General features: G+C 49.6%; 1 protein-coding gene across 1 annotated transcript in view; it reads left to right on the top strand.

The window, feature by feature from the left end:
• The window catches only part of LOC119163213 (uncharacterized), a 27,582-nt gene extending 14,962 nt beyond the window's left edge, over positions 1–12,620 (top strand). The window contains exons 4-5 of the mRNA XM_037415168.2: positions 197–314; positions 12,330–12,620. Of these exons, the coding sequence (XP_037271065.2) occupies positions 197–314; positions 12,330–12,552 (341 nt within the window). The 3' untranslated portion in view covers positions 12,553–12,620. The remainder of the gene's footprint in view (positions 1–196; positions 315–12,329) is intronic.

Below are 12,620 nucleotides of genomic sequence, written 5' to 3'. Positions count from 1 at the left end.
GATCTGTGACTTCATGGTCATAATAATGATAACGTCATCAAAAGATGATCTTTTCCATTACTCGTCTTGACGCCGCCGAAGGTCATTTTTTTGCGTTTGGCGAGACATCTTGAGGTTTTCGCCTTTATGAAATGAGTGGGCTAAATTTTTTCTCGTCCGTGCCTTCTACTTTGACGCGGCTGGTTCGTGTACGCAGATTCCTACGTGGCTGGTCGCTGTCAGGATCCCACGAATCTGATCGACTGTCTCGTGGAATGGACCTTCCGCACTTTCGAAGATGATCCTCCCCGAGACGATAACACTCGTTTGTGCAGGTAAGAGACAAGTATTTAGTCATAAGAAAAAGAGTCACAGCATATCCACGGAGTTAATGATGATGAGCGGGATGAAGCGTCCGTCCGTCCATGTGTCCGTCCGTCCGTGCGTGTGTCCGATCGCATTCGAGAATGCAGACTGCACGCCGGTAACACCGACGAGACGCGATCCAAGGAAGCCGAGCGCAAGCGTCTTCAACGCGTCGAGCGCTCTGCTCCGTCCTTGCTCTACCAACTATCCGCCATGTACGGCGACTATCCAGGAGACTGAGAGAGGCACTCGTTGGCAAAGCGAGCGTAGCAGCCGATCGGAGAGTAGCGGCAGAGTAACGCCATCTATTTAATGAGACAATAAATCGTCATTCATTTCTTTCGCCTTCTTTTATTTTGCATCTCTTCTTCTCTCGGTTACGCGTGGCTAGTCACAAGGTTAGTCCATAAGGAGCTTCACCCCTAAAAAAGGCATTTGTGGCGTCGGCTCGAGAAGCCTGCTAATGAAGCGAAAGGACCGGTGTGCTCACAATGGCGAAAATGGTGGTAGCGGTTCTGGGCACCGGATTCCCAATATGTCAGCATTTTCGATGCCCGCATATGCAAGGAAACGCTTTCGTGCCTGTTATTTATTTGTTGTAGCTGGTCGTACACTTGTAACTGCCCTGTTGTGACAGGTACGCCCATAGCATCCATGCATCCAGCAATAGGTTGTCGATCCTCGCCAGTTCTTTTGTTCAAAGCATGGTTGGGGGCCCTGCAGTACGGTAGTGCATAAGGGATGTCACGTGGTTTTACTTCATCTCTCGTGGGCTTTACACAACCACAGGGAAAAAATCTCTACACTTCATTTACGTATGGTATGGTATGGTATGGTATGGCATGTAAAAACTTTATTTAGGTTCATCGGGGCGTGAACTAGCACGTAGCGGGCCTCTCTCCCGACAGATAGGCTTAACCTGTCCGCCACGTCGTGGGCCCGTTGGACTGCCCACAGCTGCGTCCTCAAATTCGTACTGCGTAGCGCAGCATCCCACTTTGACGGTGTAACGTTTTCAACCCGTAACGCAGGGCACCGCCAGAGCATATGATCTAAGCTGGCAAAGTCTGAGCAAAGCACGCAAGTATTTGACGGTCTGATTTTATGGGTAAATTTTGTGCAAGAGTGCGGGACTGGGATATGCCCCAATTTGCAAGAGTCTGAGCGCCAATGCCTGAGGACTGCTGAGTTTACTGTGCAGTGGCAGATACTTTCGCCTCCTCAGGTAAAAGTTCTTGCAAAGTTCATTGTACGTTGTTGGAGGATCTTTGTTGTCCAGAACTTCGTCGTCACGCCGTTTAATAGCTACGCGGTCGATGACTCTTCGCGCAGCTTTGTGGGCTTTCTCGTTGAGGTTGGACAGAGCGCCCTCGATCTGTCACATAGGAGCTGAGAACCAGACGATTGTGCGTTGTTGTACCTCCTTACTTCGTGGTGCCCCTACCGAATGCCCGGACTGCTGATATCGAGTCACTGTATACTGTTGTTCTCCCGTCGTCTAGTCGGGCCAAGGCTATTGCGACCTGTTCGGCTACCTCGGCCGTTGTAGTTCTGACTGACGAGGAGTTCGTAATATGGCCATCTTGATCAACAGTAACTGCAATGAATGCTTTTCCGTTTGGGTACCGTGCAGCGACATTGAAGCAGCAACTCTGGGCATGTGCAGGGGGTCTCTCAGAGAGGGCTTTAGACCCAGCCCGTCGTCTGCCTACACTGTATTCATGGTGGACATTCCGAGGTATGGGCGCCACGGTAATACGCTCTCTCTGTTCAAGAGGAACGCTGCGGTAGCTGGTATTGATTTCTGTCGGGTGAACTCCAAGCTCTTTCAGGATGTTTCTCCCGGCACTGGTGATAGAAAGTCTCGTGAACTGCGCCTTCTCTTGATACTCAGCTATCTCTTCCCGTGTGTTGTGAACGCCGAGTGGAAGCAGCCTCTCCGAGCTCGTATACATGGGAAGCCCGAGGGATCTTTTTACCGCTTTTTTCATCAGCGTGTTCAATTTGTCCCGCTTCGACCTCTACCAGTTGTGCATTGCCGCTACGTAAGTGACGTGACACATCACGAAAGCATGCACCAACCTGATGAGGTTGTCCTCGCAGAGTCCTTGCTGCCGGATAGAAACCCTTCTATCAACCTCAGGGCGTTGTCTGTTTTCCCAGAACGTGGAAGGTGTCCACCCTGAGGGGGATACGTGCGCCCTCACTTGTCCTTAGAGTGATACAGGCCTCCAACCTTTACAGGCCTCCAACCTTTTGTTTGTCCTTTACAGGCCTCCAACCTTTTGGTTTGGGGCCCCTGCACTTGGGGCTGTACAGTAGCAGCTCTAATTTCTGCGGTGAGCATCAGAGTCCAGTAGGTCTGAGGTAGCTTTCTGTGACCTCTATGACATCTTGACGCACAGCTTCCAAATGCCCATCGCTGCCCCCGGTGCACCATATGGTGACCTCAACTGCATATAGGGTATGATTAATGCTGTCAACCTCCGAGAGTATTCTGGACAAATCAATCATGGCGAGGTTAAAAAGGGTCGGAGATATGACCGACCCCTGCAGCGTACCTTTAGAACAAAGTTTAATGGAGTCTGAAACGAAGTCTCCAACTTTGAGGGTACCTTATCTGCCCGCCAAAAAGTATCTCGTGTAGTCACAAAAGTTTTTGCCCAGACCAAGGCTCGAGATCGTTCCCAAAATATACGAGTGTAGGATGTTGTCCGAAGCCTTGTCCAAGTCAAGGCCAAGAATAGCTCTCGTGTCTCTCGTGTTGCGATCAATGATTTGGTTTTTGATTAGCTTCATGGCATCTTGAGTAGAAAGCCCAGGCCTGAAGCCTATCATGTTGTGGGCCACAGCCGTCATTGTCTTCCAAGTATCGGGAGAGACTGTTCGAGATTGCGTGCTCGGCTACCTTGCCCGCACACGAAGTGAGCGAGATGGGCCTAACATTGCCGAGACTGGGTGGCTTTCCAGGCTTGGGAATAAGGATGACGGTGGCCTTCTTCCATAGTGCTGGAACATTTTCGTTGCTCTATGACTGGTTGATGAACTCAGTGACGTGCTCTACTGATTTGTCATGCACATTCATAAGGGCCGTGCTAGTGATCCTGTCTGGAGCGGGTGCCGATTTGCCATTTAAGTCATGTAGTGCGTGCCTGAAGAACTCCAAACTCCGCGACCAAACACAAAAAAATTGTATCGGCGATTTCAGAAAGCCCTCTACAGCTTCGCGAACCACAGTTCAGTTATGAAAAGCATAACTGGCAACCGTCTTATGCAGAGTGTTTTTACCCAGAACTTATTCGTTCCACCGCCTAACGGGATTCTGAAGAACTCATATGCAAATGCATAGCGAAATGTAATTGGTTCGGAAGTGAATAATAAATATTATGCATAGTATATCGCTGTTAAGTTGTGTGGTAGCGCTCGGTAGAGGAGGGGAACGAGGAACGATGGCCGCGTGCTAAGCGTCCGCGCACGGGCAGTCGCGGCAGACTTTTCCGATGCTACGCTGAATTTGGCGTCACCCGCAATAACCCCTGCTACTAATCTCGATGAATAAAATACGTGTCAATTAGTACTTGTAGTCATATTTAATCAGTTTTCAGGCCATCCGCAGCCCAGAACTCCTTAACTGGCGCCCCGCGTCTGGCGCCAAATCTGGGCTCAGGGCAGGTGATCGGCTGCAGACCCGTAAAAACGCACTGCAACCGGAAGATTATTAAAAAATTGGCAGATCCTACGTACAGTGCGAATTGATGATATGCGAAGCACAAATGAGGAATGTTGATATAGCCACAGGAAATTGCCATTGCTCCGCGCAACGCGGGCGTCGGGAACGAAGAGAAGCGCAAACGGCACGACTACGAGTGACGAAGCCAGTCGCAATGCACGAGCCGGCCCTGCATGCAAACGGTACATTACCGAACAGCCAATACGCGTGAAGAACAGAACGAGGGTGCTCGAGGCAGAGGCTCACGAGGACTACCAACCTTGAGATCTTCTTGATTGCTGTGCGTCATTGTCACACACTTTGGGTGAGGCCCCGCCGATCCAACATCGACGTGCGGCAGACTCGCAGGCTTCCACTTTACGCTTCGGCCTGCGACGCCTGAAAGGCCTCGAAGTGGCACATTTCGAATTTATTTGCGGGTTGGTCGACCCGTGCGGGGTTGCACGTGTGGTGATATGTGGGCCTGACCGACGCACTCATAGAGCAGACACGGAGTTTGATTACACACAAACAATCATTTAATTGAAACAGGGGCAATTTAAAGGCAGGAGATTACCAAAAATAACAAAGGAGGAAAACTGATACGCGATGGAAAGAACAGCTACATAACAGAATGGGCTTAAAACACTACAAAAGATACAGCCTAAAGACAAATATGCGGAACATTAATAAAATAACAACAAGATGGAAATCGTAAAAAGGGTTACAAGGAAATAATTACAGAATGATCCTTGGTCGCGCTTTTGAATTTCTATGTGCGTCGCAGCGCACACAACTACACAGTTAAAAAAAAAGGCTGGTTAAAACAATTTAGCAGTTTAAAAAAAAAGTCACAATAAAAGTTCCATACGGACCAGGCCAGCTCTTGGTGCACGTAGGGGAGTTGACGGGTGCCGCTGAAGGTCTCGCCGGCTTGGTAGACGACGAGGGTGCCCGGAATTGCAGCCGTCTCAATACGTTGCGCGGGTCACTCCGTGCTCGCCGCCTGCGCGAGACTCGCGACACCGACGACCGCACTTGTTGCTGGTTGTACGTCAACTGCCTATTCCGATGCTGTCCAAACCTGTTCAGGGGCGTACACGTGACCCCGTCTCATCTGGGGGTAATTTTCCTTTTTTTTAGGCCGCCGGTTCCCCTTTCGGTACAGGTGCAGGGAAGACAAGCCGGCGCCACGCTGGGTCGTTAGTCGCCGGATGTCGTCCCCCGAACACAAAAGCGCCCCTCTTTGGAAGATGGGGCTTTTCGGATAATCCGAAAATTGGAGTCGTTTGTGACAGTCATTCACTTTGGGCACAAGTTCGCCCTTAATAAACCGTGTAAATAGAACATCCTTGTTGTGAGGGTGCTACATTCGTTACATTTTCTGTTGGAGGAGCCGGGGTAGATGATTCAAAACCCCACGAGAGAGCGAAGTCCAAGCCCTGACCACCCGCAAGCCGTGGAACTTGCGCTGGTACACCAATGGACCAGTCGCCGTATTCGAGGGGATTCGCCAGAATTTGGACCACTTCCCCCTGTGCCAAGGGCACCGGCGACGGAGACAAGGAACGTGACCACCACCATGACTAGCGAAGTTGCACCATCACAGCTCATTGTCAGCCAACCCGTCAAACCGAAATTGTTCCATGGTGACCCGTTAAACGACGCCGAAGACTGGCTGGATAATTTCGAGAGGGTGGCGAACATAAACCAATGGAACGAAGCAGGCTAGTTGCGCAACGTATACGTCTCTTTGGAAGACGCAGCGCGAGTGTCGTACGAAAACCACGACACATCTCTGACGTCCTGGGAAGAGTTCCGGCGGCAGCTGCTGTGTACGTTTGGAAACAATGATCGCCGGGAAAAGGCAGAAGCAGCTCTTTGTGCACAAAATCAACGCGCAAACGAGACTGTCGCTATGTACATAGAAGACATGCCCGCCTGTTCAAGCGAGCTGATCCCAACATGACTGAAGACAAGAAGGTGCGTCATCTCATGCATGGGGTAGAACAAGAGCTGTTCGCGGGACTCGTTTGCAATCCACCGTGTACTGCTGCTGAGTTTCGGTCGGAAGCAACAATAATAGAAACGACGCTGCAGCAGAGATCCCGGCAATACAATCGTGGCGTAGCCTGTACACCAGCAGGAGTCTTCTCGGCAAACGTTGTCGATAATCTTGACACTCTGCGGAAGCTCGTCCGGTCAGTTGTCAGGGAGGAACTACGTAAGCTGCAGCCACCCGCTTCACCGGAACTGTCTATTGCGGATGTTGTCCGAGAAGAAATTCGGCAGGCCATACGGGAGCCGCAGAGTGACGCACCACTGACACGACGCGCGGTAACTTATTCTGAGGTGCTCAGGCGGCCTGCTGTACACTGTGCGCCTATCGAGACACCAGGTACTTACGCACCGACAACACGTAGCCTGCGCCATATCGTAGAGGCAACCAGCAGCGCACCTCTTTCGACAGAGACAAGACCTCGGAAAAGCGATGTATGGCGAGATGCGGAACGTAGGCCCCTGTGCTTCCACTGTGGAGAGGCTGGCCATCTGTACCGGTTTTGCCGATACCGTCAAGCTGGCCTTCGGGGATTCGCGATCAACGCACCGTGTCAGCGAAACGACGGAAGGCCGTCCGACATCGAGGAATACCTGTGCTCACGTCAGAGCTTCGACCTGCATCGTCGTCATCAACCGCGTTCACCATCCCCTCTACGTCAGCGCTAGCCAAGCCCACGTTCCTTTCCAAACGCACCTAGGCATCGTTCACCTAGTCCAAACCCGGGAAACTGAAGTGAGCGACCTGTGAAGGCGAGGCCGCTGGTGATTCGAAATATGAAGATCCTCCACTGCGACATCAGCGTGACGACGACGATGACTGCCTCCAGGTAAAGAAGTGCAGTAATGAGAAGATAACTTCAGACTTGCCGTTGGTAATTGACGGGCTAGAGCTCATGGCTTTAATCGATACCGGTGCGGATTACTTCGTGATAAGCTACGATTTAGTGAATTAAGTGCCTCAGGAAAGTTCTGACCAAATGGAGTGGACCTCAAGTACGTACGGCAGGCGGTCACCTCTCGGCAGATGCACTGGAAGGGTTGAGATACGAGGTTTCACTTACGTTGGTGACTTTGTTGTCCTGTCCGTATGTTCGAAAGAAGTTACACTCGGAATGGATTTCCTGCAAGCAAATTGTGCCGTTATTAATTTGCAGAGGTCCAGCGTAACATTTTGGATGGAACACGCTATAAAGGTAGCTCGAGCAGACGAGCAATACACCACTCCACTGCGCATCGTCGATGATGATGTGACTGTACCGCCGCAGAGCAGTGTAATTGTTCTAGTCAGAAACATTACGTTTGGTGACTACGAAGGTGTGGCAGACAGCAACATGAATGTTTTCCTCAAAAGAGGTGTTTGTGTGGATTATCCAGCTATGAAACGGGTACGCAGACATCTTCCTGACAAATTTCGGGAACGAATTCCAGCACATCGCAGAGGGGACAGCCATAGCCTTTCTGCGTGAGTTTTGTGAAGCCACAGAAATATGCAGCCTTGAAACAACTTCAAAGAATATGAAAACAACATCTGATGTCTGCGACGTATTATCTGTAAATCCTAACCTTTCAGTGATCCAACGTCAACAGCTATACGATCTTGTACGGGAATTTGGCAGCTGTTTTTCCAATAGTTCAAAGGTACGATGCCAGACCATTACAAAACACAAAATCGTAACGAACGAGACAACCAGGCTGGTATGCCAGCACCCGTACCGTGTTTCACCAAAAGAAAGGGAAGTTATCAAGAATAAAGTACAGGAGATGCTTGAGGATGATGTTATTCAACCTTCTAGCAGTCCCTGGGCATCTCCCGTAGTACTTGTCAAGCAGATAGATAACACGCTAAGGTTTTGCGTCGACTACCGGAAATTAAATGCTGTGACTAAACGGGATGTATATCCCCTCCAGCGTATTGACGACACGTTAGACCGACTTCGGTGTGCCAAGTTCTTGTCATCACTAGATCTGAAAAGCGGATACTGGCAGATCTAAGTTGATGAACGTGATCGCGAGAAGACTGCTTTTGTTACCCCGAATGGACTCTATGAATTCAAGGCTCTTCCTTTTGGTCTCTGTTGTGCGCTGGCAACGTTCCAACGCATGATGGACACTGTATTTTCCGGATTGAAGTGGCAGTGTTGCTTAGTGTACCTTGACGATGTCGTCATCTTCGCCGCTACATTCGAGGAGCATATCAAGTGCCTGCGAAGAGTGTTAGAAGCAATCTGTTCTGCAGATTCAACCATCAAGCCAGAGAAGTACCGATTCCGCCTCGAAGAGCTTCGATTTCTTGGGCACGTTGTCAGCGCCCACGGTGTTCACCCTGATCCCGAAAAGACAGCCGCCGTTGCAAGGTTCCCGGTGCCAGCAGACAAAAAGACAGTACGGAGATTTCTAGGTCTGTGTGCTTACTATAGACGATTTGTCAGAAATTTCTTGCAGATCGCAGAACCCTTGACGAAACTTACGAGAGAAGATGTACATTTCGAGTGGGAAATCGAGCAACAAAGCGCCTTCAACGAATTAAGAAAACGGTTGCAAGAGCCCCAAATCCTTTCTCATTTCGATGAAACAGCTGGCACAGAAATACACACAGACGCCAGTAACATCGGCCTTGGATGCATCCTAATACAGTGGCAGAATGGCGAAGAAAAGGTGATAGCATAAGCCAGCCGGACTCTAAGAAAGGCGGAGACCAATTATTTGGCCAAAGAGAAAGAATGCCTTGCCGTCGTCTGGGCCATCAGTAAGTTTCGGCCTTACTTGTATGGTAGACCATTCAAGGCAGTCAGCGATCACCATGCCCTTTCCTGGCTCGCCAACCTCAAGGACCCATCCGGACGACTAGGAAGGTGGAGCCCTAGACTGCAAGAATTTGATATACCTATGGTATACCGATCTGGCAGGAAGGATACCGACGCCGACTGTTTGTCACGGGCACCTGCAGACACAGCGCTATCAGGAGAAGAGGACTTTCCATTCGTAGGGGTTGTCGAGACTTCTCAGATAGCCGAATTTCAACACGTGAACGAAGAATTGCTCCCGCTCATCAAACACCTTTAAGGAGCTGCCGTACAAGTACCTTGTATATTTTCTTGAAGCCTCGCATCGTTCTGCCTCCGAAGAAATGTCCTCTACAAGAGAAACTTTAAACCCAACCGTGAAAAGTTCCTGCTTGTCGTTCCTGCAACTATGCGGCAAGAAATATTACAAGCGTGCCACGACGAGCCTACGTCTGGACATTTGGAGGTCATTCGAACGCTTGCACGAATCAGTCTGCATTATTATTGGCCCAAGGTATTGTCTTCGGTACAGCGCTATGTTAAAACATACTGCGAGTGCCAAAGACGGAAAACACCTCGTGCTAAGCCAGCGCGCCTTCTGCACCCGATAGACCCACCGAAAGCACCTTTCCAACAAGTTGGTATGAACCTCCTTGGACCATTCCCGACATCTTTACTCGGCAAGAAGTGGATCGTTGTAGCGACTGATTATTTAAAGAGATGCGCGGAAACAGACTCCTTGCATCGAGCAACGGCGGCTGAGGTCGCCAAATTCTTTGTACAGAGCATAGTACTACGGCATGGCGCTCCGACTGTTGTAATCACCGATCGCGGACCGGATTTCACGGCAGAACTCATAGAATGCCTGCTCAACATGACCCTGTTCACAGGAAAACTACCGCATATCGCCCTCAAAGCAACGGCTTGACTGAACGCCTTAACAGAACTCTAGCTGACATGATACCTATGCATGTGGGTGTCGAACACAAAAAGTGGGACGAAATTTTACCATACGCCACCTTCGCCTATAACACCGACGTACAAGAGACTACCAAGATTACCCCGTTTCAACTAGTTTATGGTCGTGTAGTTACCACAACACTGGACGCTATGTTACTTATAGACCAAGATGACTACCCTTGTGATCTTGACGCCTATTAGAGAGAGTGGAAGAGCCCGCCAATCAGCAAGGTACGGAATATGTCACCAACAACGAATTGATGCCGACCGCTACAACCGAGGAAGACGTGAAACACGGTATGAAGTTGGTGACAAAGTGTATATATGGATCCCAGTACGACGACGAGGCCTGTCTGAAAAACTCATTTGTCGATATTTTGGTCCTTACGAGGTAGTACAGTGACTCGGTGACCTCGTTTATGAAGTCAAGCCTACAGGACACGGGCATTCCAAACGACGCAACCCCACCGAGCGCTTACACATTGTGCGCATGAAGCCGTACTACGACTGATACGAAGACTAGCCACCCCACTCGCTTGCTGTACAACCATTTCATTCTTCCAAACCTTCCGGGACGGAAACGCTGCATACATTATCATCGAGAGCATCGGGGCGATGCCTCAGAGGGGTGATAATGCCTCAAGAAATTGCCATTGCTCCGCGCAACGCGGGCGTCGGAAACGAAGAGAAACGCTGACGGCACGACTACGAGAGACGAAGCCAGCCGCAATGCACGAGCCGGCCGTGCATGCGCACGGTACACCACCGAACAGCCAACACGCGTGAAGAACAGAACGAAGGTGCTCGAGGCAGAGGCTCACGAGGACTACCAACCTTGGGATCTTCTTGATTGCTGTGCGTCGTTCACTTTGGGCACAGGTTCGCCCTTAATAAACCGTGTAAATAGAATATCCTTGTTGTGAGGCTGCTACATTTGTTACAATATGTCACTGTAAAATCAGCACAACTTTACGGGGTGGAGGTACATTATGCCGTATATGACTTCCGTGTCGTGATTATCATGTTTGGATGTGTCGTTTATCTTCGTCATCTATTCACGTCACGTGATACCAAATTTAGTATATGTGGAGCTACTTCGTCGTCCATTGACGCCACGTAACACCAAATTCGAAGCTAGCGAAATGGCCGCGAGCGCATCATAAAGCGCCCATTTTACTACAACGTAACGTTGACACGCACGGACGCTGGGCACAGCGACGCTACGTTAGCAAAACGCGAGCTCTCTAAAATCTGACGCCAGGTGCAACCAGCGTCCGTCGGCGCGGCCCGATGGTAACCAGCGCGAAATGCGACATGCATTATCCAGAAAGCACTACGTCTGCTTTTCGTGACGGAGGGACGCCGGACGCGTTGAAACGTGCATGCGTCAAAGCAACGCAGCGCGGCGCGCGCATGCAAATATATGACAGGACCGGCGCCTGGCATGGCAACGCTGGCGTGATGCGACGAAATGAACACCGGCGAGCACGTGTACCGCGTCACGTCTAAATGTAATGGCGCCTTGTCTGTGGCATGTAATCATGTTCTCACATGACACGCATCTCATGATTATCATGTTTTGCACCAGTCACATACCTTCCTCATCTATTCGCGTCGCGTAATACCGAGTTTGGTACATGTGAAGCTAGCGAAACGGCCGCGAGCGCATCATAAGCGTAGCATGTAGTCATGTTGTTACATGGTACGCATGTCATGCTTATTATGTTTGCACCAGTATCATACTTTAGTCATCCATTCACGCCCCGTAATACCAGATTTGGTATAAGTGAAGCTAGCAGAACGGCCACCAGCACATCATAAGCGTGGCATGTATTCATGTTGTAACATGGCGCGCATCTCATATTATCATGTTTTCACCAGTCACATACCTTCGTCATTTATTCACGTACTGTAGTACCAAATTTAGTATATGTGACGCTAGCGAAACGGCGGTGAGCGCATGATGAGCATAGCATGTAGTCATGTTTTTACGAGACGCACATGTCATGAATTTCGTGTTAGGGCCTTTCACTTGAGTTCGCCATGCAATCGTGCCATGCCATACCAGTTTTGCAACATGCCATGCGAACGAAACCACCGCTAGAGCTGCAGGACCATGAAATGTATATCACGACATTCGTGACATACATGTCATGATTTTGATGTCATGACTAATCAAATATGTTTTTCATACAGTCATGTTATGCCATACCAAGTTTGATATCGATATCATTATCGAAACGGCCAAGAGAGCTAAAAGTCGTATGTGGCTAGTAGATAGATAGATAGATAGATAGATAGATAGAGAGATAGAAAGATAGATAGATAGATAGATAGATAGATAGATAGATAGATAGATAGATAGATAGATAGATAGATACGTTCAAAGTTGCCGAAGTTCGCTAAGAAATGCTTTGCATTTAAAAAAGAAAGGATTCAGATTCTGACAAACCCCCGCCTTACCGACGCAGGCGTTTGCAAGGCTCATCAGCGTGCTACCAGGAGACGTTCGTCGCCTCCTCGTGCCCTGTAACGCTAGAATTGGCAGAGCCAGCCTTTACGAGGACCCAGAGAGCACTCGTCGAGCTCATCGGATGCCACGAACCAAACAGATCGACGCCGTTGTCTTCGACGCCTCAAGGACTGTTGCTTGCGATGCTGGCGTTGTCGGTTGTCCACTGGTTCACCTCTTGATATTTGACATAATTTAGGAATACCCTGGCTAAAAACGGCAAGTTATTAAACAAGGTATCATTTTAAAA

This window comes from Rhipicephalus microplus, chromosome 9 (assembly GCF_043290135.1).
Source record: "Rhipicephalus microplus isolate Deutch F79 chromosome 9, USDA_Rmic, whole genome shotgun sequence".
NCBI classification, from domain to species: domain Eukaryota; kingdom Metazoa; phylum Arthropoda; class Arachnida; order Ixodida; family Ixodidae; genus Rhipicephalus; species Rhipicephalus microplus.
This window is presented reverse-complemented; position numbering and strand designations above follow the sequence as displayed.